At 45.5% G+C, this 25,632-nt stretch overlaps 1 protein-coding gene across 4 annotated transcripts; it reads right to left on the bottom strand.

Moving 5' to 3' along the window:
- Positions 1-1,359: 1,359 nt before the first annotated feature.
- On the bottom strand, positions 1,360-22,645 carry ANXA13 (annexin A13). 4 transcript variants are annotated; one of them, XR_014549958.1, is made up of 11 exons: positions 22,565-22,645; positions 14,941-15,016; positions 13,131-13,225; positions 11,622-11,792; positions 11,477-11,510; positions 11,320-11,399; positions 9,896-9,964; positions 7,991-8,092; positions 4,559-4,634; positions 3,288-3,396; positions 1,360-1,720 (listed from the first exon to the last, which is right to left on the bottom strand). XR_014549958.1 is itself a non-coding variant. In XM_083622279.1 (11 exons), the coding sequence occupies exons 1-11, from the start codon at positions 22,577-22,579 to the stop codon at positions 1,601-1,603; spliced, it is 951 nt and encodes a 316-aa protein (XP_083478405.1). In that variant the 5' UTR covers positions 22,580-22,642; the 3' UTR covers positions 1,360-1,600. The 4 variants fall into 4 exon arrangements, 3 of the variants coding, with proteins under 3 accessions (XP_083478405.1, XP_083478406.1, XP_083478407.1); XM_083622279.1 differs by having other exon boundaries at positions 3,288-3,400; positions 22,565-22,642; XM_083622280.1 differs by lacking the exon at positions 7,991-8,092 and having other exon boundaries at positions 3,288-3,400; positions 22,565-22,643.
- Between the last annotated feature and the right edge of the window lie 2,987 nt (positions 22,646-25,632).

A 25,632-nucleotide genomic window follows, 5' to 3' on the forward strand; every position in this document is an offset into this window, starting at 1 on the left:
CAATAAAGTAAAGTATTTCAAAGTATTTTTGGTTTTGCATTAATGGGGGTCACTGTGCCTCGTATTTTACAAGGCCGAGGGTGAGAGGCGGTGAGTTGCAATAGGTTCTGGGCAGCCATAAGGGAATACAGTGGTACCTCGGGTTACATACGCTTCAGGTTACAGACTCCGCTAACCCAGAAATAGTACCTCGGGTTAAGACCTTTGCTTCAGGATGAGAACAGAAATCGTGCTCCGGCGGTGCGGCGGCAGCAGGAGGCCCCATTAGCTAAAGTGGTGCTTCAGGTTAAGAACAGTTTCAGGTTAAGAACGGACCTCCAGAATGAATTAAGTACTTAACCCGAGGTAACACTGCGAGGTATATTCTGCTCAATTAACTTGTGGGATTCACTAATACAAAGGGTACGTTCAGACATGGGGATCATTGAGTTAGCCTTCCTGTGCAAAAGGACTGATCGCTAAACCACTCTGGGAAAAGTAGCTACGGGGAGGGAATAAAGGTAAAGGTAAAGGGACCCCTGACCGTTAGGTCCAATTGTGGACAACTCTGGGGTTGCGGTGCTCATCTCGCTTTACTGGCCGAGGGAGCCGGCATACAGCTTCTGGGTCATGTGGCCAGCATGACTAAACCGCTTCTGGCTAACTAGAACAGCACACGGAAACGCCGTTTACCTTCCCGCCGGAGCGGTACCTATTAATCTACTTGCACTTTGACGTGCTTTCGAACTGCTAGGTAGGCAGGAGCAGGGACCGAGCAACGGGAGCTCACCCCGTCGCGGGGATTCGAACCGCCGACCTTCTGATTCTAGGCTCTGTAGTTTAACCCACAGCGCCACCCACTGTGGAATGAGGGAATAGGGGTCTCCTAACAACTCTCAGCATCCTTAATGAAAAATAGCTCCCATAATTCTTTGGGGGAAGCCATGATGGTTTAAAGTGGTATCATTGTGCTTTAAATGCATGGAGTGCTTGACATGTGGTAAAACAGTGAGCTACAACACAAGTAGGACTTGAACCTAAACGCTCCATCCCATGGGCTCCCAGAAGTGAGAGTCAACCCAAGAATAGGCCCTCTGGTTCCTGGCCAGATCTAGTCACCTCATGGGATAGGTTCAGAGGGAAAGTTGAGTCTATGCTGGCTACTGTCCCTCCAGCTCTGTGGGGAGGCCTAGCTCCTATTTCAAGAACTGCTAAGTGAGGTAAGCAGGGTCAATCCACAACATTGTGCTTCTTGAGAGAGAGGAGCAATTGCCGCTTTGCCTCCCCTCCAAGGAAAAGAGCAGATTTTTCTGGCAAAGCTGAGGCGGAAAATCCCACGTGCCTGTTCTTGGAAATAAAAAAACACAACAACAATATATTCAATTACTAACATTATGTTGCTGTTTAATGACACTCTGTATCAGCCGCCCGAGGCTGCCTCTTGACTTTACCCAATGGTAGGGCCAACATTGCAAAAAATTCTGCTCATTGTCTTCATTAAAAAACACACACACCTACAATTGAAGTAGTAATCTGCCAGAGCTATTTAAAAACTCCTTCTTCATATATCTATATCTATATCTGCGCCATTCATTTTGGCACCCCTCTTTTCAACAAGGTCTCAGTGCAGTAGGGAGAGCAGCAGTTTCCTGAAATCTCCCGAAGTCTCAGATCGGATGGCTTCGGCCAGAGACCTGCTGTACATCTGCTGAAACCTCTCCTTGATTGTCTGAAGGTCAATCTTGAAAGCAAATGAGAAGAGATTAGGAGCCGTGGGGTCAAAAGCTTGACATGCCAGAGCATACTCTTTGGGGCCATAGGTGAGAAATAGCAGGAGAAGATAAGTAAGCTCTCCCAGGACGCACTCAAGTTAGACTTTTCCGGCTGTTGCTTGTGGACCCCAAGCCCTGTCCATATATAGGCAAGGATTGGAACAAACTATAAAAAAACCCAACTGCCAATGATGCAGGAGCACGCCTCGCCCTGACAAAGGAAATGGGGTCCTTCCATAGAGTAAGGTATTCTGGGAGAGGCGGCTTGAGAGGACGCCCGCAAAACTGCCGTTTTTCCAAGTTGGTAGACCTTACCTTTGTAAATGACAGAAATTACTGTGCCAAAAGGAACGGGGAAAGAGGAGCAGTGGCCTATTCAAATCTGATAGGTGGCTTTAATCATATTTCTGCGTGGACTATCAGGAGACCTGCAAGGACGCCCACTTCCCAATATATTCAGTGAACATGTGAGAGGGTGAGCAGAATTGTGCCCATTAGCCATGCCCCCTGATGCCAATGTGCTCGCTTACTACATTCTGATTACTGCTTATGCCAGGTGCCCTATGGGCATGAATCTGTACTGATATAACCTCCTTATTATTCATTTATAAATTAATTTATATACTGCTTATGTGTCCAGTTTTTTTTAAAAAAGTGTGTTTAGAAAGTTGTAACCATTGTAGAATGTTTTTGCTTTTAAATTCTGGCTATGATTGAAGAAGAAGAAGGAGTTTGGATTTGATATCCCACTTTATAACTACCCGAAGGAGTCTCAAAGCGGCTAACAATCTCCTTTCCCTTCCTCCCCCACAACAAACACTCTGTGAGCTGAGTGGGGCTGAGAGACTTCAGAGAAGTGTGACTGGCCCAAGGTCACCCAGCAGCTGCATGTGGAGGAGTGGAGATGCGAACCCGGTTCCCCAGATTACGAGACTACCGCTCTAAACCACTACACCACACTGGCTCTCACCACACTGCTGCCTTGGGCACTTTTGGGAGGAAAGGCAGGATATTAAATAAATAAATAAATAAATAAATAAATAAATAAATAAAGGCTTCTAGGCGCTTTAAAATCACCATCAAAATCAATGAAAATACACAGCGAAACAAGCCTGCCTCCTTAGTGTATGTGTTAGGGGCTCCCCAATTCCAGCATCAACATAAAGTCAAAACAATGTTTTCATAGGTCTACTTACATAGGAGACTGTTGGCACAATTAAATCAGGAAGTTTAAGTTCAGCGGAATGGTTGCCTAAAGAGGTGTGCCTTTGTGAGCCGGCAGAATGCCAATGCTGTTGGGGGACTTTCATATTTCACTTGTGTCCATGAGTGAAAAAGCCCACCTTCAAGTGACCACAAGCTGAAAATCATCAGGCCACTGGTGCTAGCAGAGCTACTGCATATTATTAGGGTGACAAGCATGCTGCACAAGTGATGTCCGTGCTCCCCTCTTTCTATCCGGTCACTTTTAAAGGCGGTACTTACTGCAGTGATAACACATTCACACAAGAATTTAAGAATCCTCAAACGGCTCACCTCAGCCCTCGTCACCAGGATGCGAATCAAGGTCTCCTCGTCGGTTCCTGCGCCCTTCATGGACTCATACAGGCGAGTGGCGAAGTAGGCTTGGCAGTCCCTGGCACATCTTACTAAAGAAAAACATTCCATGAAGACCCGCAATGGTGCCATCGAGAATGAAAATATGCAGCCAATGAATCAGATGCAGAGGGGAAATGATGGTCTGAGTTTCCTCAGGCAGTAGTTGCTGGGCAGGGGCTACTGTTGGTGCAGCTGGCAGGTGAGTGTCAGCCTGAGTTTTGGGCCCAGGGTCACCTGGAATAGGTGTGGGTCCTCCTTGACCCTCCTGTCCCTGTGGAACACCCATTCTGGGGGAGTTAAGGTGGTTACAGAGTTACATTCCACTGGTTGAGCCCCGGCTCAGTCAAATTGAGCTACACGGGGACATAAGAAGCTACTTTATACTGAATCAGACCGTTGACCCAGTGTAGATCAATATTGTCTACACAGACAGGCAGCAGCTGTCTGGGGTTTTAGACTGGGCTCGGCATGCAGAGCAAATGCTTAGCTTAACTGCTGAGCCAGGACCCTTCCCCAAGATCTGCTGGGCTCATGTGAGACAAGCCGACCCACCTATTCCAAACTCCGCTCATCCCGGGAGATCTGAAGTTTGAATTGTGCTATAAAGGCAAATTATAATTTTAGAAGGGGCTGCGTCAGAAGGGCTTCGGGTTCCAGAATATGATCCCCTCCCCACTCATGATTTCCTCCAGTGTAGCAAATAGAGTCACTTCAAGTACGTTTCCGAGCACAATTCAAAGTGTTGGTGCTGACCTTTAAAGCCCTAAACGGCCTCGGTCCAGTATACCTGAAGGAGCGTCTCCACCCCCATCATTCTGCCCGGACGCTGAGGTCCAGCGCCGAGGGCCTTCTGGCGGTTCCCTCCTTGCGAGAAGCAAAGCTACAGGGAACCAGGCAGAGGGCCTTCTCGGTAGTGGCGCCCGCCCTGTGGAACGCCCTCCCATCAGATGTCAAGGCGATAAGCAACTACCTGACATTCAGAAGACATCTTAAGGCAGCCCTGTTCAGGGAAGTTTTTAACGTGTGATATTTTACTGTATTTTTGGTTTTTATGGAAGCCGCCCAGAGTGGCTGGGGAGGCCCAGCCAGATGGGCGGGGTATAAATAATAAATTATTATTATTATTATTATTATTATTATTATTATTATTATTATTATCAAGAGATGATGATCTTTTAAAAAAAATATTTAAAAGCCTTTGTTCTTACCAAGAGTTAGATAGGCCTTCTCAAGGTCTCCAGAAGTTTCGCTCTTAATGGAATCTTCAATATCTTTGCCAGTCAGCTACGGTGCAATAAACAAAGAAATCTCATAACTGCTCTTTGTAGCGCAGAGTTTAGTACAGAGATACCATGCGGCACTGCTTTTTTGTGGGGGGCGAGCAGGGGTTCCTGCTCTTTCCCCTTTAGCTTGGTACAAAAAAATGTATGCTGTCAGTAGGAAGGTGGGGAAAGGAAGAACTTGTCTGCTTAGTTTATGTGTAGGGACTCTGGAATTCAAGCACACACCTTGGTCCTGTATACCTGAAGGAGTGTCTCCATCCCCATCGTTCAGCCCGGACACTGAGATCCAGTGCCGAGGGCCTTCTGGCGGTTCCCTCATCGCGAGAAGTGAGGTTACAGGGAACAAGACAGAGGGCCTTCTCGGTAGTGGCGCCTGCCCTGTGGAACGCCCTCCCTTCAGATGTGAAGGAAATAAGCAGCTATCTTATCTTTAAAAGACATCTAAAGGCAGCCCTGTTTAGAGAAGTTTTTAATATTTAACGTTGTATTGTTTTTAACACAGCTGCCCAGAGTGGCTGGGGAAACTCAGCCAGATGGGGGGGGATAAAGAATAAATTATTATAATATTATTATTATAAAATCATAGAATCACAGAGTTGGAAGGGATCCTGAGAGTCATCTAGACCGACCCCTTGCAAAATGCAGGAATCACAGCTAATCTCTGCTTTAAAACTTCCAGTGGAGTCCACCACCTCCTGAGGCTGTCCATTCCACTGTTGAACAGTTCTTACCTTCAGAAAGCTCTTCCTAATGTTTAGTCAGAATCTCCTCCCTTTGCTACTGGCCTAAACCCTGTCACCGGTTTTGAAGCTCTGCTTAAATATAACCGAAATTCCACCTTAACTATTAAAAACAAAAACCTGGCAGCCGGCTCCGAATCCTAGCTTTTGCACAAAAGATATTTTGTGTAAAAGCCAGACCACCTTCGGCCAGTCAGTTGGCAACTTTAGCGAGTAGTCAGGGGTGAAGAACTTGTAAACTCCAGGCGAGCCTTATTTTTAGAGTCTAATGTATTTGCTTAAGCAAAACGAGGTGTTTAAATAACTTTAAACTTAATCTAAATAGGCTTAGGATTTAGTTAAAACAACACTTTTTGAAATTGCATTTTATCCCAGCCTTCCTCGAAGGAGGTGGGTAACTGAACTAACTGCCACAGAAATGACCCATATTATTCTCCTGTTTCCCTGCCTCCCTCTCTCTCCTCTTCCTCCCTTGCCTGTCCTGGGTTAAATTAAGGATTGATTCACCGCTGGATGGGTGGGACCTTATTGTCCACTGTTGGTGGTGGTGGTATATTAGTAGCATTCAACAAAGTGGAAATGGCCCTTCTTTGCACAGTGAAGGATTTAACTGTGGAATTCGCCACTACTGAGAAAGCAGCCTTGTATTGAGTCAGACCATTGCTCCATCTAGCTCAGACTCGTGGACACTGACTGACAGGGGCTCTCCAGGATTCCAGACAGGTCCAAAAAATATCTACATGGTGCCTAGGGAACAACTTGCACCTTAATATCAGCAAAACAAAGGAGATGGTGTTGGACTTTCGGAGGAAGAGAGGTGAACTAGCCCCGCTGTATGTCGGGGAGGGCTGTGTGGAGAGAGTCTCTTCCTTTAAATCCCTAGGAGTTTATCTCAGTGAAGACCTTACTTGGAAAATAAATACAACCCAGGTGGTTAAGAAAGCCCAACAGAGACTCCATCTCCTCAGAGTATTGCGAAAAAAACAATGTCAATCAACATTTGATTATCTCCTTCTACCGGTCAACAATAGAAAGTGTCCTTTCATACTGCATCACGGTGTGGTATGCTGGTTTGACATCAACGGATAGGAAGTGCCTACAGAGGGTGGTGAATACAGCGCAAGATATTATGGGCTGTCCCGTGAATCCGCTGGATGAAATAGGGGAAGAACATTGCCTCAGGAGAGTGAGGAAAATTCTCAGGGATGATTCACACCCTGACCGGCACTTTCTTGATCTCCTGCCCTCAGGCAGAAGATATAGAAGCATGATTAGTCGCACCAACAGGGTAAAGAACAGCTTCTATCCATGGGCTGTTAGGCTGCTGAATGAAAAGATAACAACAGGGCAACTGACTTTTGGGTTTGGTGGGTGTGCGTCAGTAAACGAGGGGAATTAAGACTAAGAGAGCTGAGTGGGGGGTGCTCGTGTAATCTCACTGTATACAAGTTGTGCAAGTAACAATAAAGTATTTCAATTCAATTTCAATATTTCAATTTTCCCAGCCCTACCTGGAGATGCGAGGGACCGAACCGAACCTGGGACTTTTCTTGCTGTAAAGCATTTGCTCTGCCACTGAGCTACGTATGGCACTTTTCAACAAGAGGTAGTGATGTCCACCAACTTGGGCAGCTGTAAAAGGTGTCATGGCGGATGCAGCAGTCCAAGGCTGCTAGTCATAATATGCCTCTCAAGACCAGTTGCTAGGAATCACAACTGGGGAAAGTGTTGCTGTACTGAGGTCCCGCTTGTGGGCTTACGGCAGATACCTAGTTGGCCACTGTGAGAACAAAACGCTGGGCTCTTCTTCTCTTCACACTGGTAGTGCTGTGTCTTCATCATGGAATTTGTGGCCCTCAAGACATCGTTGGGTTCCAACTTTCACGAGCCTGCATTGGTGTCCCAAACTTGGGTCTCCAGCGGTTGTTGGACCACAACTCTCATCACCCTTAGCTAGCAGGACCAGTGGTCAGGGATGAAGGGAGTTGGAGTCCAACAACCGATGGAGACCCAAGTTTGGGGAAACCCTGGCTTACATGGTCAATGCTCAAAGGAGATGAAGGTTGGAGTTCAGACCCAGGTTCTCATTGGTCATGGCCACCAGCCAACACAATAGTTTAACAGGCATGCCGAAAAGCAGCTCAGTGTGCTGATTCTTCATTGCAATTGCACTTTAAAGCTAGACGTTCGACCAATATTTTACCCACTGGTAGCGGGTGGCGCTGTGGGTTAAACCACTGAGCCTAGGACTTGCCGATCAAGAAGTCAGCAGTTAGAATCCCCATGATGGGGTGAGCTCCCGTTGTTCGGTCCCTGCTCCTGCCAACCTAGCAGTTCAAAAGCACGTCAAAGTGCAAGTAGATAAATAGGCTCTGGCGGGAAGGTAAACGGCATTTCCGTGTGCTGCTCTGGTTCGCCAGAAGCGGCTTAGTCATGCTGGCCACATGACCCGGAAGCTGTACACCGGCTCCCTCGGCCAATAAAGTGAGATGAGCACCGCAACCCCAGAGTCGGCCATGACTGGAACTAATGGTCAGTGGTCCCTTTACCTTTACCTAGCACTAGCATGGAGCTTCAGATGAAGTATCAGTTGGCACAACAGAACAGCAGTACTCACATGTTTGTAGGCTTCAAAGGTAGCTCTCAGCTGCATGTAGTTTCTCTTCGCCAAGACATCATTGAAAGCCAGCTCGTCAGTTCCCCAGCGGCCTTCTCCTGCCTCAGAGATGGAAGACCACTATAACTATAGGAGTTGTGACCTATCCACTGAGAATAGGCTAAGAATTTAAACTACACGAATGTAAATATGGGTCAAGCTTGGTTTGTGTTTCTTTGTGTAGAGAGATTAAGCAATGTTGAATCTGTCAATTTCGCTTTCCCCAAGTTTCCCAATAAGAAGTTTTCCACATTTTCATACGAGTTCGCAGATATTTTTTTAGGATCAAGCAAAAATTCCTCAGACTATTTTTCCAAATACACAAGTTTGCCTAATATACAGATTTTTGCAAAGCCGTTTTATCTAAGATTATGCATTTTTGGCGTATTTTCCCCCACTAATGTGCATTTTTAAAGCAGAGTCTATCCTCGTATATGTGTTTTTGGTACACATTACTCAGCTGGAGAGCTGCGCTGCAAAATTTCGAGGGGCGTGAATTTCAAAGGACGGCTGTTTTTCAGTCCGCATATTGTTTCAGGATGCGTGTATCACATAGGTTCACAGTTAAACCCGAACTGAATCGATTTCTGCCCCATGTCTGGTAGAGATAGAATGGCCACAGGCCCTCTTTCAACAGGAGAACAGCTAGCCCTCTGTTTAAAGCAGGCTTCCTCAACCTTGGCCTTCCAGATGTTTTTGGCCTACAACTCCCATGATCCCTAGCTAGCAGGACCAGTGGTCAGGGGTGATGGGAATTGTAGTCTCAAAACATCTGGAGGGCTGAGGTTGAGGAAGCCTGGTTTAAAGGATCAAAGTCCAGTTTAAAGATAAAGAACCATGAGAAGGAAAGACAGGAGCTTCAAAGTTGCGCATCGGCCATTAGCACCTGGGCAACAGACTGATGAAGCATGCAGACCACCTCCTTATAGGCTTCCCCGCTATGATGAGATAAATGTATTCTATTCCTCTGCTTAAATTTTAATTATTTCTAAATTTGCACCTGTACCAGTTAGCACAGCAGTTCTCAACCTGTGGGTCCCCAGATGTTGTTGGACTACAACTCCCATCATCCCTGAACTCTGGCCTTGCTAGTTAGGGATGATGGGAGTTGTAGAGAAAGGCTGAATTAGCACATATCAGGTGTTTCTGTTTGTTTGTCTGTTTTGCAGATCTCTGCTGACTCTTGGCCTCTTCTTTGAGTGATGCATATCTATTTTTTAGACAGTGGCCACCCCAAGGGAGGGAACTCCTTCCCTGTAAGGACAGTTTAGCAATGGGATAAATGCTCAAGGAAGCTTTTAGCTGATGGTGGATATTAAGAGTTTGCTTAATTGGAACTGGTGGGCGGTTGGCTGTACCAAAGCACCTGGAATGCAAATCACACCTAACCGCAGGTCAGAAGGAGAAACACTCTTGAGACCCTCCAAGTGTCCCTACTTTTCAGGGACAGTCCCAGATTTTCAGAAGCCATCCCGGTTTCTGATTTGATCCCAAAACGTCCCACTTTTCCTTAGGACCTCCCTATTTTCGTTGGAGGGCATGGATAGGATGCCCTTATTTTCATCGGAGAAATGTTGGAGGAGACGTTTTCATTGGAGAAATGTTGGAGGGCATGGATAGGATGTCCTTATTTTAATCGGAGAAATGTTGGGGGGTATGTACTCTCTGTTGCTTGTTCTATAGAGAATGCACCTGGACAGCTGGGAAAGCACCAGTTTGGGGATCCAGCTGGGAATATAGCATGGAATTTCAATGTGTTGAGGCTGATAGCAGGGTACCATGCTGTCTGCCTGTGTGGTTGCTTCAGAACCCTAATAATAATAAAAGCTGCTCCACCTGTTTATGTTATAGCATTATTGTGCTTACATCATGGAGATCCTTGGCATCTTTCTGGGCCAGGTTTTCGTTAGTCTCCATCCCTTGATCTCTGCTAGCCTGGGGGTAGAAATGGCACCCAGTTAAGAAAAAGCACAAACAAAGAACCGGTTGTTTTCCTTCTAGTATAGAAGCTTCCCACTGCCCAGGGCTACTGAAAATGGTTTTTAGCATTCCTCAGCTCTACCCTCTGATTTCAAAACCCTTCTTAATTTCAGGTTTGCAGCTACTACTTGCTGGTGAGGGAATTAACCCCATAACTAATTTGTTTGCTCCAGAATTGAGTCCTGTCATTGAAACCGAAGCAGGTGAACTCTTCCCAGAGTGGCTTAACAATCCCTCTTTCCTGGGGAACTCTGGGAATTGTAGCTCTATCAAGGGAACAGGGTCTCCTAACAAGTCTCAGCACCCTTAATGAACTACAGTTCCCAGGATTCCTTGGGGGAAGCCATGACTGTTTAAAGTGATGTGATACTGCTTTGAATGTATAGTGCAGATGGGTTGGGAATACACAACCAAACAGAACAATTTCCACACAATTTAGTGTTGCAGGCAGTGGTGTGCATTTGTGAAGATTCTCCAGAACGGAGGTGAACAAACAGAGATGGCTCTGGGAAAATGGTTGGTGTAGATTAAGCACCCTTTAATCTGAAAACTTTAAAAAACCATCTGACAAAGAGACCCATCAGTTTTTATGCTGCCCTCTAGTGAGTGTTGACAAGCAAAACTGGAAACAAGACGCACAAATCTCATTCTTTCCCTGTTGTTTCCTCACTTTTGTTTTGTCCCGTAAGATAAGCCTTCTGCACCCCTTGAGCTTTCCCCACTCAGCAGTAGCTTGAAGGAGCAAAGGAGATAAGAAAATCCATGTGCATTAAGTAGAATGAGATGGTAGCTGGGCACAGCAATTTGAACCCCCAATCTGCTGTGCAGTGCAGTTTGGGGGTGACCCTACTGCAAAAGAGGGACGCAGGTGGCGCTGTGGGTTAAACCACAGAGCCTAGGACTCGCCGATCAGAAGGTCGGCGGTTTGAATCCCTGCGACGGGGTGAGCTCCCGTTGCTCGGTCCCTGCTCCTGCCAACCTAGCAGTTCGAAAGCACGTCAAAGTGCAAGTAGATAAATAGGCACCGCTCCAGTGGGAAGGTAAATGGCATTTCCGTGTGCTGCTCTGGTTTGCCAGAAGCGGCTTAGTCATGCTGGCCACATGACCCGGAAGCTGTATGCCGGCTCCCTCAGCCAGTAAAGCGAGATGAGCGCCGCAAATCCCAGAGTCAGCCACGAATGGACCTAATGGTCAGAGGTCCCTTTACCTTTACCTTACTGCTGCAAAAGAGTACCCCAATGGCAGACAGGTGTCTCCAGGACTCAGGTTCTCCCCCTCTGTGATAAAGAAACAGTCCGACCCCTCCTCACCTTCAACACAGAGAGGAGTATCTTCCTCACTGACCCACTGGTATCGCTTTTGACGTCAGATTCCAGATCCCTGTCAAAGACTTTGAAGAAAAGGAAGAGAGTGACTGCTCGGGCCTTTTCACTCAAGCAGGAGTTCTTGAAATAAGACATGACTTACTCCTTTGGTAGGCAGCTTTTATGGCTAAAATTTGCTGGGAGAGAGAAAAGAAAAACAGGTGGTTTTACTGGAGGAGCTGTTTTTTCTATGTTGTTATCTGGTTAAAAGACATCTAAAAGTGATGCAGAAGGCCGGATGGTCCTACCTGGTTGACCCGTGTGCACAGGATCTCAATCAGGACCGACTCATCTGTCCCCACACCTTTCATTGCCTTCCGAAGCTGCCTGGCCTCGTAGTCGCACGGCTGGTCCAGTAGGGCCAGGGCAGTCTTTTCGAAATCCCCACTCAGCTCTCCTTTCAGCACTTCCCCCAGATCCTAAAAAAAAACAAGGGGAAAAAATAATCACAAGCCATCCTTTAAGTCACAGTGAAGAACACCTTGTGCAGGTCAAGAGGACAGGAGGAGAATCGGTGTGACTTGCTAAAATGTATAAGTCTGAATCAAATAAGTGCTGGAGATGTAATGAGGTAGAGGGTACATTTTATCATACGTGGGAGCCAGTGTGGTGTAGTGGTTAAGAGCGGTGGACTCGTAATCTGGTGAACCAGGTTCGATTCCCCGCTCCTCCACATGCAGCTGCTGGGTGACCCTGGGCTAGTCACACTTCTCTGAAGTCTCTCAGCCCAATCACCTCACAGAGTGTTTGTTGGGGGGGAGGAAGGGAAAGGAGAATGTTAGCCACTTTGAGACTCCTTCGGGTAGTGATAAAGCGGGATATTAAATCCAAACTCTTCTACTTCTTCTTCTTGTAAAAGGTGAAAAGAGTATTGGGAAATGATATATAATGAATTGAAAAAAATGTTTAAAAGTTCCTTTCCAAAAAAGCCAGTCCTTTTTGTTGGGGATAATTCAGAGGGAAATTCCCAGGTGTCAAAAAATATTGTTTACGTATGCTATTAATGCAGCCCATGTTTTGCTAGCCCCCAAATGGAAAATGTGTGAGGTCCCAACCAAAGAAGAATGGCAACCTAAACTGATGCAATACACACAGCTTGCAAATTTAACATATAGAATATGAGAACAAGAAGAACATATATTTAGAGAAGACTGGAAAATGTTTACTGATTATATGGGTGAAAATTGTGTACATTTAAAAACGCTGGTACCATTAAGATAAATTCAACAGTGTAAATAAGTTTTGATGGTGTAACTATGGACTACTGAATGGTTTAGTTCATGTAAAATATGCAGGGATGTATGGTATGCAAAATGAACTGTGGAAAGAGAAGAAGGGAAGTCATTCATTTAAGGTTGTTGGCCACCTCATGAGAAGAGAAGACTATCTGGAAAAGACCCTGGTTTTGGGAAAGATGGAGGGCACAAGGAGAAGGGGACGACAGAGGACGAGATGGTTGGACAGTGTTCTCGAAGCTACCAGCATGAGTTTGATCAAACTGCTGGAGGCAGTGGAAGACAGAAGTGCCTGGTGTGCTCTGGTCCAGGGGGTCACGAAGAGTCGGACATGACTAAATGACTAAACAACAACAAATGGATACTTTGAAATGTAAATTAGAAAAAATTAATAAAAACTATTACTGGTGGGAACAGTGGGTGGGTGCTGCGATGCACAGCTGACAGCAGGGGTGGAGAACCTTTTGCGCTCTCGAGGGCCACATTGTCTTCATTTCGAGGGCCATACACCCACAACAATACCTTGCCATATATGGCTTGGTACTTCTGCTTCATTTGCTGTCTCTGGTCTGATGAACGGTTGGACAAGATCTCAATAATGACCTTTTCATCCGTCCCTGGAAAATATGAAAAGGAGGACGTCAGCATGAAACCAATCTTTCTTGTAAAATGGACAGTTATCCCTTTCTTCCCAATCTAAGAGTTTAGGGCTAGCACTGAATGGATGTTGCACACATAGCCATAAATCAGATATAAGGTAGAGGTAAAGGACCCCTGAATGGTTAAGTCCAGTCAAAGGCAACTATGGGGTGCAGCGCTCATCTTCACTTTCAGGCTGAAGGAATTGGCGTTTGTCCACAGACAGCTTTCCGGGTCATGTGGGTAGTATGACCAAACTGCTTCCGGTGCAACCGGACACCGTGACGGAAACCAGAGCGCACGAAAACACTGTTTACCTTCCCGCCGCAGCAGTACCTATGTATCTACTTGCACTGGTGTGCTTTCGAACTGCTAGGTTGGCAGGAGCTGGGACAGGACAACGGGTATTCACCCCATCACACGGATTCGAACTGCCAAACTTATGATTGGCAAGCCCAAGAGGCTCAGGGGTTTAGACCACAGCGTCACCTGTGTCCCCTAAATCAGATATGGGGACTCTGTAGACCTCTAGATGTTGTTGAACTCCAACTGCCATCAACCCATGCCAGCATGGCCAGCGGTCAGGCATGATGGGAATTATGATCCAATAACATCTTGGGTTGCCTCCAACTATGTGCTACTCAGAGGAGGCCCACTGAAATTAATGGCCCTAAGTAAGTTGAGTTGATTAATTTCAATGGAACTACTCTGAGGGGATCTAACACTGGCAACAACCGTGTAGAGGGCCACACGTTTGTCACCTTTACCATAAACAGTTGTGATGAATTCAGTTGATGTCTCATCATCTACGCCACAAATTACTCAAAGCATCTTGGAATGCAAAGTTTTCCTGTGAATAACATGCCTGCTTCTCTTATTGATCAAATCTTACCAATATTTGCAGTTATTCAGGCAAGTGAGCCTGTGTAACTGCTGTGTATTTGTACATGAACACCATCTTAACAGAGTTCCAGACTGATATTAATAGTTTCATTGGGAAGTGCCAACTAGGTAGACTTCCACTAAAATGTGAGCTGAACTAACTGATTTTCCCTCCTTCCCCTAATGGCATTTTTTATATAGAAAAGGTGCATAAAATGTTGACTACCAATCTGGTGTCCTCCACAACCTCACAATGGTCGTATTCATGCCATGCATTTAAAATGCTGTGACACCACTTTAAACAGTCATGGCTTCACTCAAAGTATTATGGGAGCTGTAGTTTGTTAAGGGTGCTGAGAGTTGTTAAGGTAAAAAAGGTAATGGACCTCTGGACGGTCAAGTCCAGCCAAAGGCGACTATGGGGTTGTGGCACTCATCTCGCTTTTCAGGTTGAGGGAGCCGGCCTTTGTTTGCAGACAGCTTTCTGGGTTATGTGGCCAGCATGACTAAACTGCTTCTGGCACAACGGAAACCAGAGTGCATGGAAACACTGTTTACCTTCCCTCTGCAGCGGTACCTATTTATCTACTTGCACTGGTATGCTTTCGAACTGCTAGGTTGGCAGGAGCCCGTTGAGCAGATTTGAACCACCAACCTTCTGATTAGCAAGCCCAAGAGGCTCAGTGATTTAGATCACAGTGCCACTCACGTCCACTGTCCCCCCATCTAAACAAGAGTGCCTTGTTTTGTGGCAGGGTTTGGTCCTCTGCATGGGATTATTGGCATGCAAGGGAAGTAGCAGGATTCTTACCCATCCCTTTGCAAGCTTTATGGACCTTCTTGGCATCTCGCTCGGCATCAAAATTGTGGTGGCGCCGAATAGTTGGCTAAGAAACAGAGGACATCATTAAATGATGGGGGTGACCATATTGCTCTCCCCCTACAGTTGCCTTTCTCTCTCTATTTATATACCATTAAAAATATGAAGGTGCCTTTACAACAAGAATATTTATACAGAAAAATTTACAAAGACCACCAACTATTACGGAAAGCTGTTAATTCAGGGGTCAGCAACCTTTTTCAGCCGTGGGCCGGTCCACTGTCCCTCAGAGCATGTGGTGGGCCAGACTATATTTTTTTTGGGGGGGGAGGGTGAATGAATTCTTATGCCCCACAAATAACCCAGAGGTGCATTTTAAAGAAAAGCACACATTCTAGTCATGTAAAAACATGCTGATTCCTGGACTGTCCACAGGCCGGATTGAGAAGGTGATTGGGCTGCATCTGGCCCATGGGCCTTAGGTTGCCTACCCCTGTGTTAGTTGCCTATAGAAGCTTGGCAGCATAGAAAAATTTTCAGCAGGCATTTGAGGGTTAAACCAGAAGGCACCTGCAGTTGCCCTTTGCCCTGTCTTTACAGCTGCAAGCGACACATTCTGAGCCTGACCAGCCACACCTGACACCCAAACACTCACCTGTAGGGTTGTCTGTAAGTTAGCATCATCCCAGACCCTGAGATTTCATTTTGTGTGAATTTCTCCTAATACTGTATACACATTTTTTGCATGCGATTTTGCTTCATGTACACATTTTTGCAAATCTATTTTCTCTAATACGATATTTTATTTTCACTAATATATACAGGGCTTTTTCCCCCCCAGCCAGAGCTTAGCTCCGGAACCTACCAGGTAGGCACCATTGCCATTCTAAGAGAACAAAGGAGAAGTTCATTGTGAGCTCCAACACCACTTTTACTAGAAAATAGCATTCAATATATTTATGAAATTTTGTAAGCGCTACTTGGCTGCAAACTCATATGGCAAAACGGGGGAGAATCTTAAAGGATGGCTTTGCTGTGGTTCTTATGTGGTTTTGGAAAATGTGGAATTAGGTCGGCTCACCTTTAAATATGAACTGAATTTCTCCTCTGTACTGTGGAGTCCTTGTAACAGATGACTCACACATCCCATGCCTCCATACACACACATCATAATGAAAGGCATTGGGCTAGATAAATTATATTGACTGAAACTACATCAATAAGTCAACCAGGAAATCCTGAAGACATGAACAGCAAATGTCTCATTTACGTTTCAGCAAATAGAGTTTGATGGCAGAAGGTTAGCTTGGGCAAATCAAGGCTGACCAGATTAATTGTCCATTGACTTGGGTTTAATTATTAATTGTATTAGGAGCTTCTAGACTTCAGGGAGGTTTTTTTTGGCTATGCTGATGGGAATTGTAGTTCAAACATCTGAAGATGGCTAGCTTATTGAAGGCTGTCCTGGAGAGCAGAATTTATATGGGGCTACATGGGCCCTATGGGACGTGGGTGGCACTGTGGGTTAAATTACAGAGCCTAGGATTTGCTGATCAGAAGGTCGGCGGTTTGAATCCCCGCGATGGGGTGAGCTCCCGTTGCTCAGATCCTGCTCCTGCCAACCTAGCAGTTCAAAAGCATGTCAAAGTGCAAGTAGATAAATAGGTACCACTGCAGCGGGAAGGTAAATGGTGTTTCCGTGCACTGCTCTGGTTCGCCAGAAGTGGCTTAGTCATGCTGGCCACATGACCTGGAAGCTGTACACCAGCTCCCTTGGCCAATAGAGCGAGATGAGCGCCGCAACCCCAGAGTTGGCCACGACTGGACCTAACGGTCAGGGGTCCCTTTACCTTTAGCTTACATGGGCCCTATAGCAAAACTTTATCACAGTATAAAATGTGGGTGCTGGGTGACTGTTCTGGAGGAAAAAAGGGTTGTGTGGGTGAGAACACAACCTTACATCAGGACAGATTATTTGTCCATCCAGCTCAGTGCTTTCTGGCAGAAGCTGTCCAGGATTTTAGCTCTGCTTCGTTTTTCTATTAACTGGAGATACCAGGGATCAACCCTGGGACTTTATGAATGCAAAACGTGAGCTCCACAACTCAGCTATGAGCCCTCCCTGCCCATGGCTTACTTCCAGGTGGTTTTTCTTACCAGGATTTTCCTCCTCTTCTCAGTTAAAACTATATCAGAAGTGAGCTCCTCTGGGACAAAGGTCTTGGGCAGTGAGGGAATAAATGCAGGAGCATTTGGCTCTCCTCACATGCATGCCCCTTTTGCTATAATAATCAGACCCCCATCTCCTGTGTTATACATGATTGGGGCAGATTCAGGTTTAAATAAATAGATCTGCTGGCTTTAGGTAAAGGTAAAGGACCCCTGGAAGGATAAGTCCAATCAAAGGCGACTGTGGGGTTGTGTCACTCATCTCACTTTCAGGCCAAGGAAGCCGGCGTTTTTCCACAGACAGCCTTCTGGGTCATGTGGCCAGCATGACTCGACTGCTTCTGGTGCAATGGAACACCATGATAGAAGCCAGAGCGCACGGAAACACCGTTTACCTACCCGCCACAGCGGTACCTATTTATCTACTTGCACTGGTGTCCTTTCGAACTGCTAGGTTGGCTGGAGCTGGGACAGAGCAGTGGGAGTTCACTCCGTTGCGGAGATTCGAACCGCCGATCTTCTGATGGCAAGCCCAAGAGGCTCAGTGGTTTAGACCGCATGACCCATATCACCTGGCATTACTCCTAGTTTTGCTGTATGGTATGGTTTTATTCAATCAATCAATCAATTTCCTTTATTCGACCGATAGTCAGAAATAAAACATTACACAAAAATTATAAACTATAACATCATAGGGGTACATAAATAAGGTAGGGCCACAGTACTAGACCTCTCACAGATAACCCACATCAAAGCATTCTGTTATACGTTTCCGACACTTGAGTGCCAGGAAAAGGAATTTAGCCACTGACAAAGTTGTTTTCCCAGAAGACTTATTTAGCAGATATGCTGTCTGCTTTCCTCTTTGTCGGGAACTGAGCTGGGGTAAGTATGGCGTTATAAGGTACTGTCTTAAATCGTTGTAGAAGGGACAGCTCAGTAAAATGTGCTCTGTGGATTCTACCTCACCCAGTGCACAGTGGCATAATCTCTGGTCATATGGGACTCCTCCATATCTTCCCTTCAGAACCGCCGAGTCAAGAACATTCAGCCTAGCCGCAGTAAATAGTCTGCGGTATTCCACGTAGTGGATATCCGCCAGGTAGCGAGCTGGAGCAGCCTGATACAACTGCTCCCCCAGAAACATCCCAGGTTTCACACGGGCTATGTCCTCCTGTCTGGCAATATCCCTTAATCTTTGAGCGATCACCACCTTTGCGTGGCTATACGTCATGGACTCTATATAAAGGGAGGACAACCCGCACTTCTGCACTTCCTCCACTATCTCCCCTTCCCATGGAGATTTAAAGTTATCCCTCAGAATCAAGGGGGCCAAACCCACCGGTCTGAAACAGAGCTTAAGCCATAGCCATAACTTCGCTTTCAGGGCCACATACCTAAAGGCTTGACAACCGGTTTCCAATCTCATGATCGCGCCTGCCACAGAGGGGGGGATCCTGAGTATGGCCCTGAGGAATTGGGTTTGGATAGATTCCAATTTTTCAAAGTCCCTACGTGAGCCCAAGGCAATGCCCACCAGCAGAAGAGGGAGGACTTTCATTTTAAAGAGTCGCAAGGCAACTTTGACAGTTTGTGCCTGTTTCTTAGAGTATAGGGTTCTAATTGCCAAGGCTGCTTTGGATGCGTTCGAGGCTATGTATTCTCTGTGCGCCAAGAAGGACCTATTTGATCTTACAACCTGACCCAGGTATTTGAAGCAACTGACCTGCTCTAAAGGGATACCATTAATTGACCATAAATTAGGTTTCAGTCGAGCAGCAAAGACCATTATTTTGGTCTTGGCATAATTTAGTTGGAGCTCATGTTGGGTCTCATATTCATGAAGAGCTCGAAGCATCCTCCTTAATCCGATGGGGGAGGTAGCTAATAGGGCGGCATCGTCCGCATACAGTAGGACATTCAAGGCTCGTCCTGCCAGTTTTGGTGGATGGAAATCAGCATTTGCCATATGCACCACTAGCGAATTAATATAGAAATTAAACAAAGCAGGGGCAAGCAAACAGCCCTGTCTTACCCCCCTAGTGGTGGCAACCGGATTGGAGACTAGTTTTGCTGTAGTCCCATTCATCCATTCATTCCCTCTCTATGTGCACAGGAACTGTGTGTATTGGAGGCATAGGAAATGTGTGTATTGGGGGGGCCACTAGGGGGCGCATCGGAAGATGGCTGACAATAACATCTCTCCGACCCACATGAGGTAATTTGGAGGCTATGATGGGAGTAATTAGCCTCCCTACCCCCCCAGGATGGTGAGGGGGACTGCCTTGCCTGCTGTGCCCTATACCACCCCCGAATTTGTGGGGATGGGGGCACTAGGCACAAAGCCTTCCTGTGGGATTCCGGTGCTCCTGGACGCCGTCCCTGATCCGCGCCACTAGCTGCAAGAACTTCAAAAGAAACAATTTGGATGAAGGAATGCACATATTTCAAGGAAGGAGGGGGAGTAAAAGACTGCTAACAGAAGAGATCTCTGATAAAACAAGACAAGATTAAATCATGAGAAGATACGCCAAGACACGGTATGGCAAATGACTGATGGGGGAGGGGGAAAAAACTTTCCTTTCTTTCCTCTATGTGATTAAACAAGAATCCCCTCCCCTCATGAGTCAGAAATGTCGTTTTAAGGACTTAAGCTGTGGATTTAAGGCTGTGTGGAGATAAACTTTTGAACCAAAGCATGTTTTAAGAAGAGCGTGGAATGTATAAGAGCTTTGGAATGACGCAGTTAAAAATGCTGTCGCCATATTGGGAAGTTCTGTCGGAGGACTTGAGTCTGCGAGGAGAAATAGAGAAATAGAGCTGTTTTTATATTGTGGGTGAAACTCCTCAGAGGGACTTAAGAGCGACAGTTTTGCGAGATTAATGATGGAAAGAGCGATGTTATCTATGAAGGCGATGATATATGGAAACCATCTCGATTTGAGGACTGGAAGAACGGAAAAATTCACACAGGATTATTATTGGTGTTTATCGGCTTAAGGAGACTATCAGAAGAGATCATAAAGAAAAAAGATAAAATATATGAACAAGATGTGATGTGGAAACAGCAAGATAAGACTGGATAGAATTATGAACTCTGTTTGGAATGATTTGGATTGATTTGGACATTAACGCAGTAGCAAGAAGATGATCAGAATCCCCCTTCGGATCTTGAAATATGGGTCCCCCCAACAAAAATTTAAAATTTGGCTTTGTAATTCGGAATTTATGTGATGTGATTTAATTTGATTTGATTGGCCGGTTAATAAAAATTTATTTTTAAAAAAAAGAAAATGTGTGTATTGGAGGCCAAACTGTGTCCATTAATCCCACCCTTGATGCAACTTTGCCCACCAGCTGAGGTTCTGTTTGCAAGCTTCCCATTGCCATCTGGTTGGCCACTGTGAGAACAGGTTGCTGTTCTAGATAAAGCTTTTGCTCTGAATCCATAAGGCTTTTCTTCAGCTTTCAGCTAATCCCCATGAGTCACCTATATCCCCAGAAATGGTCCGGATAATCTGTGTGCCCATACCCCACCCTTAGTAAACTATTTACCAAACTCTGATAGACTTGACTTCTGCATAGTTTTAACGTGCAGAATTCATAAGTGCCTAGATTGTTTACAATGTAATGTTAAGAAGCAACCCTCTGGATTAATATAATTTTCTGGTTCCCCTTTTTTTATCCCCTCATGCGGTAACTCTAAGGAGCCAAGAGAGCTTCAAAAGAAGAACCAAAATTGCCTTTCGGGAAGCATGAGAAGGTGGCATAAGCAAACCGGTTTAAGTTAAGCCGGTGTAAAGTTACACCAGATCCAAACCCTGTTCAGCGACAGGGTTGCTGCTGCTCTGGCTAAGACTGGCAGAGGGAAAACAAGACTTTAAAATACAGTGGCACCTCAGGTTACAAACACCTTGGGTTGCAAACACTTCGGGTTACAGACTCTGCTAACCCGGAAGTAGTACCTCAGGTTAAGAACTTTGTCCCAGCATGAGAACAGAAATCGCGTTGCAGCAGCGGGATGCCCCATTAGCTAAAGTGGTACCTCAGGTTAAGAACGGTTTCAGGTTAAGATGTTGGATTTTTTGGAGCTGGCTGACCTGACTGGAAGAATCCGCGACCAGAAAGAAGAGGAGATACAAGAGGATTGGAAGAAATTTAAAGAATATTTACCTAAATATTGTAATATAAGGTAAATAGAAAATTATTGGAAGTAATAAATAGGCTTAGGGGTAGAATAAGAATATGTGGTAGTAAATATTAAGGATTAGAATATTAGTAAAACAGGATAGTAAATGAAAGGAGTTGATTTTATCAGAAATATGATTTTGGAGAACTGATACACAGGTGATACAATGAAATTCAGTTAGGCAGACGAAGGTGATAGACTATATGGGACTGGCTGAGATGACTGGCAGAATCCGTGACCAAGGGAAAGAGACGGTGGAAGAAGATTGGAAGAAATTTAAAGTTTATCTTAAGAACTGTTGTAAAATTAATGAGTGCTAAAATGTCATGGGTAATGTAAAACAGAATTGCAGTGATAAATAATTGGGTAAGAGGAAAAAGATTAGAAACTGAATTATAAGTATTGAAATTAGGGGTTGCTGGAAAAGTTTAAAACAGGGATGCAGAAAAGGGAGGTATGGGGAAGTCGTTGAAACAAGGTTCAAGAAAAAGAGGTTAAGAAATTATACGTGTTTATATGTTTGTTTGTTTATGTGTTGTTAGTTGTTAGTTGTATTGTGTTTTAATATATGTTGGAAAATCAATAAAAATTTATTAAAAAAAATACAATGAAATTCAGTTAGAGGGGATTTGAGGAAGTCGGTTATCAATGTAACAAGAATTAGATATTTGAAAAAACAAATTTTCTTTGTGTTTAGTTAATTGTTTAGTTTATTGTATTGTAGTGGTTTTTAAATTTTTGTCATAAATCTGGAAAATCAATAAAAAAAATTGAAAAAAGTAAAGAAAAAAGAATGGTTTCAGGTTAAGAACAGACCTCTGGAAGTTCATAACCAGAGGTACTACTGTAGTTTTCAGTGCCAGATGGGCAGGTCAAGTGACCAAGCAAAATAGGCTTAGGACCTAGGCTAAGCCCCCGCCACCCCTGAAGATTCCCCTTGGGAGGCTTATACTGGCCTGGCCCAGCCAGTTTGGGATGATGGCATATCTTTGGCTGAATCCAATGCTTTCCCCCCTCAGCCGGAACTCACAGGAACTCAGTTCTGTCACCTCTCAGGTGGGCACCATTGCCATTAGAAAAGAGCAGGGAGGCGTTCAGGCCAGATCTGACACCCCTTTTTCTAGAAAAATAGCACTGGCTGATTAAAACGGGTCCCTTTAGCATGTGTCTGTGGGCTGCAGACATGAAAAAACGGATCTTTGGACCCCCATAGTGAACAAGGCTAAATGGGCGAAAGGGAAGGGGAAGATTACTTACATGAAAGTTGCCCATCTCTCCTTAGAACTTAGGGACGTTGTTGTCTAATAGGGCAGGTGTCTCTTAATATCCAGGTTTTATGCTTTTACAGTTCCGGGATTAATAAATAACCCATGGCATCATTTTAGTCATTTAATCCATAAGTGATTGTTTGTACCATCTCTTTCTTAATACTTAGGGGCCATAAAACACACACACACACACACACACACACAGAGAAAAACTTGTGTTTTGAGTAGTTATCTAAAGGTGCAACATTTATTCGAACAGATTAGGGAGGAGATTTTCCCAGCTCCACACAGAGAAACACCTCCCTGGAAAAGCATATTTGGAAGACTAATAATAATAATAATTTATTTATACCCCACCCATCTGCCTGGGTTTCCCCAGCCACTCTGGGCAGCTTCCAACCGAATATTAAAAACAATACAGCATCAGACATTAAAAACTTCCCTAAACAGGGCCGCCTTCAATTGTCTTTCATGGATCAGGGAAGGAGCAGCTCTTGAGAGCTTTGCCATTGTGTGGCTTAGATAAAATTGGGCAGACTCTCTCATCATACTTCTAAAAGCTGGGACTATCGCAGTGAAGCTGAATGGACAGACAAAAGGAAGACACTCAGCACACAGTTAAACTGTGGAATTGGGTCTCACAAGATGCAGCAATGGCCACAAACCTGGATGGCTTTAGAAGGGAATTATGCAGAAATTCACAGACAAGGTTGTCAATGGCTACAAGCCATGATGCCTTTAAGTTTTACCTTCACTGTTGGAGGCAATATGCCTCTCAACAGGGGTGACCTGCCTGAGGTAAAACAGTAAGGTTTTGTCTGCCACCCCCCCCCCAAATGTTAATATTGGAATTTGTCACACAATCCTCAAGCAAATGTTTTCCAGCTTGTATTCATAGGTGAGGCTAATTAGTGTTATCGAAAAAGCAAACAGAGCGTACCTGTGGAAGCCTGTACTAGACCACAGGGAGCATTGCTGTCGGTTATTAATTGACCAAGTATATGGGGAGAGTTTGTGCTACGCTGAATTTTCAAGGCTAACGTGAAACACGAGTGAAGAAGCACTCACAGGGTAAGGGCTCTGGGATGGGGTATTTTGGAGTGCAAAGAAATCTTTAATTATCATTTTAAAAAATAAATTACACGCATATGCCCTTGGCTTTGCTAAGTTCTTACCAGAACGTTTCTTTGTCTTTATACTCTACACTGATGCACAAACACAATTACAGTACATATTGTTCAATTGTGTTTAGAATTGCCCTCCACTGTCTGTGTACAGCAAGGTTTAGGGAAATTATTTGCCCACAGCTAGGCAGCTCAGTTTGCATATTACCTGCATAATCTTGTCTTGACATGGCAGATAATGGTTTTTCAAAGAGAGGTGAATGGAAGGATAGGTGGCCTAAAATAAGGGCAACTTCTAGTAACAGGCCAATCTTGGCCCACCTGTCTTCCTCATTTGGCCGGTGAGGTCATTTTGAGCAAGCCATACTCACCTGCTCTGCACCTGATGTCATACAGGCAAGGGCGGGGCTTGGCTAAGTCCACTTTGTGGCGCTCCCAAAGCACCGCACAACCCACTGGTTGCCAGGAGCCTTTGAAGCACTGCAAAAAAGCGAGGACTCAGCACTAAGCAGGATTGCTGCTCCTTCACACTGACTGGCGCAAAGGGAGAATGATCCCTCTGAGCTTGGGCACAGGGAGCCTTCTGGTGTGCCTGAACTCAGCGGTCAGCAGAATTGCTTGCTCCCCCCATGGGAGAGGAACTGACTGACCCAGTTTCCTGCTGGGCTCAGGAGAGTGATCGGGGGGTGCCAGTTTCCTGCAGTTTCTCCCACCCTTTTAAAAGATTGCTGAAGCAAGCTGTAAGCAAGCATAAATCTGACCAATAGGTAAAGTAAAAATATCTAACAACTTCAGTCCAAGTAGCCTGAAGGCTGATGGCAATAAGACCTAGAATCACCTGCCCCCCCACCATCTCTCCATCTTTTATGACTCAGAACAAAAAGGTGAAAAGGTCTCCAGAATTCTTCTGGAAGCAGCAGTTTTAGGGTGGCGCTGTGGGTTAAATCACAGAGCCTAGAGCTTGCCAATCAGAAGGTCGGCGGTTCGAATCCCCGCGACGGGGTGAGCTCCCGTTGCTCGGTCCCTGCTCCTGCCAACCTAGCAGTTCGAAAGCACGTCAAAGTGCAAGTAGATAAATAGGTACCGCTCCGGCGGGAAGGTAAGCGGCGTTTCTGTGCGCTGCTCTGGTTTGCCAGAAGCGGCTTAGTCATGCTGGCCACATGACCCAGAAGCTGTACGCCGGCTCCCTCGGCCTATAGAGTGAGATGAGCGCCGCAACCCCAGAGTTGGCCACGACTGGACCTAATGGTCAGGGGTCCCTTTACCTGCCTCTACTTACCAGAAGTGAAGGTGGGATAAGTGTGTACACCGCAGGCAATGATACATCCCTCATGCCATCTTCAGTTCTTCAAAACCATTATGCGACTCATCATCATATTGTCCTATTCATCTTAACACCCATGCTGAACACCCTTGAAGGGTGCACTTCCTGGCTGCCATTGGTGAATATCCCAATGTACACAATTTTGTATGCATTTAATTCTGCCTAATATACGTATTTTAGCCAAGATGCTTTGTGCACATTTGACCCAGTATATGCATACAGCGCAGGTGGCACCGTGGTCTAAACCACTGAGCCTCCTGGGCTTGCCGATCAGGTCGGCAGTTCGAATCCCTGCAGCGGGGTGAGCTCCCGTTGCTCTGTCCCAGCTCCTGCCAACCTAGCAGTTCGAAAGCACGCCAAAAAAAGGTGCAAGTAGATAAATAGGTACCGCTCCAGCAGGAAGGTAAACAGCGTTTCTGTGTGCTGCTCTGGTTTGTGTTCCATTGTGCCAGAAGCGGCTTAGTCATGCTGGCCACATGACTCGGAAAAACTGCGGACAAATGCCAGCTCCCTTGGCCTATAAAGTGAGATGAGTGCCAGAACCCCAGAGTTGTTCACGACTGGACTTAAATGTCAGAGGTCCCTTTACCTTTACTGCATTTTTGAACA

The sequence above is a fragment of the Podarcis filfolensis genome, assembly GCF_964270895.1.
Source record: "Podarcis filfolensis genome assembly, chromosome: 7".
Taxonomy (NCBI): domain Eukaryota; kingdom Metazoa; phylum Chordata; class Lepidosauria; order Squamata; family Lacertidae; genus Podarcis; species Podarcis filfolensis.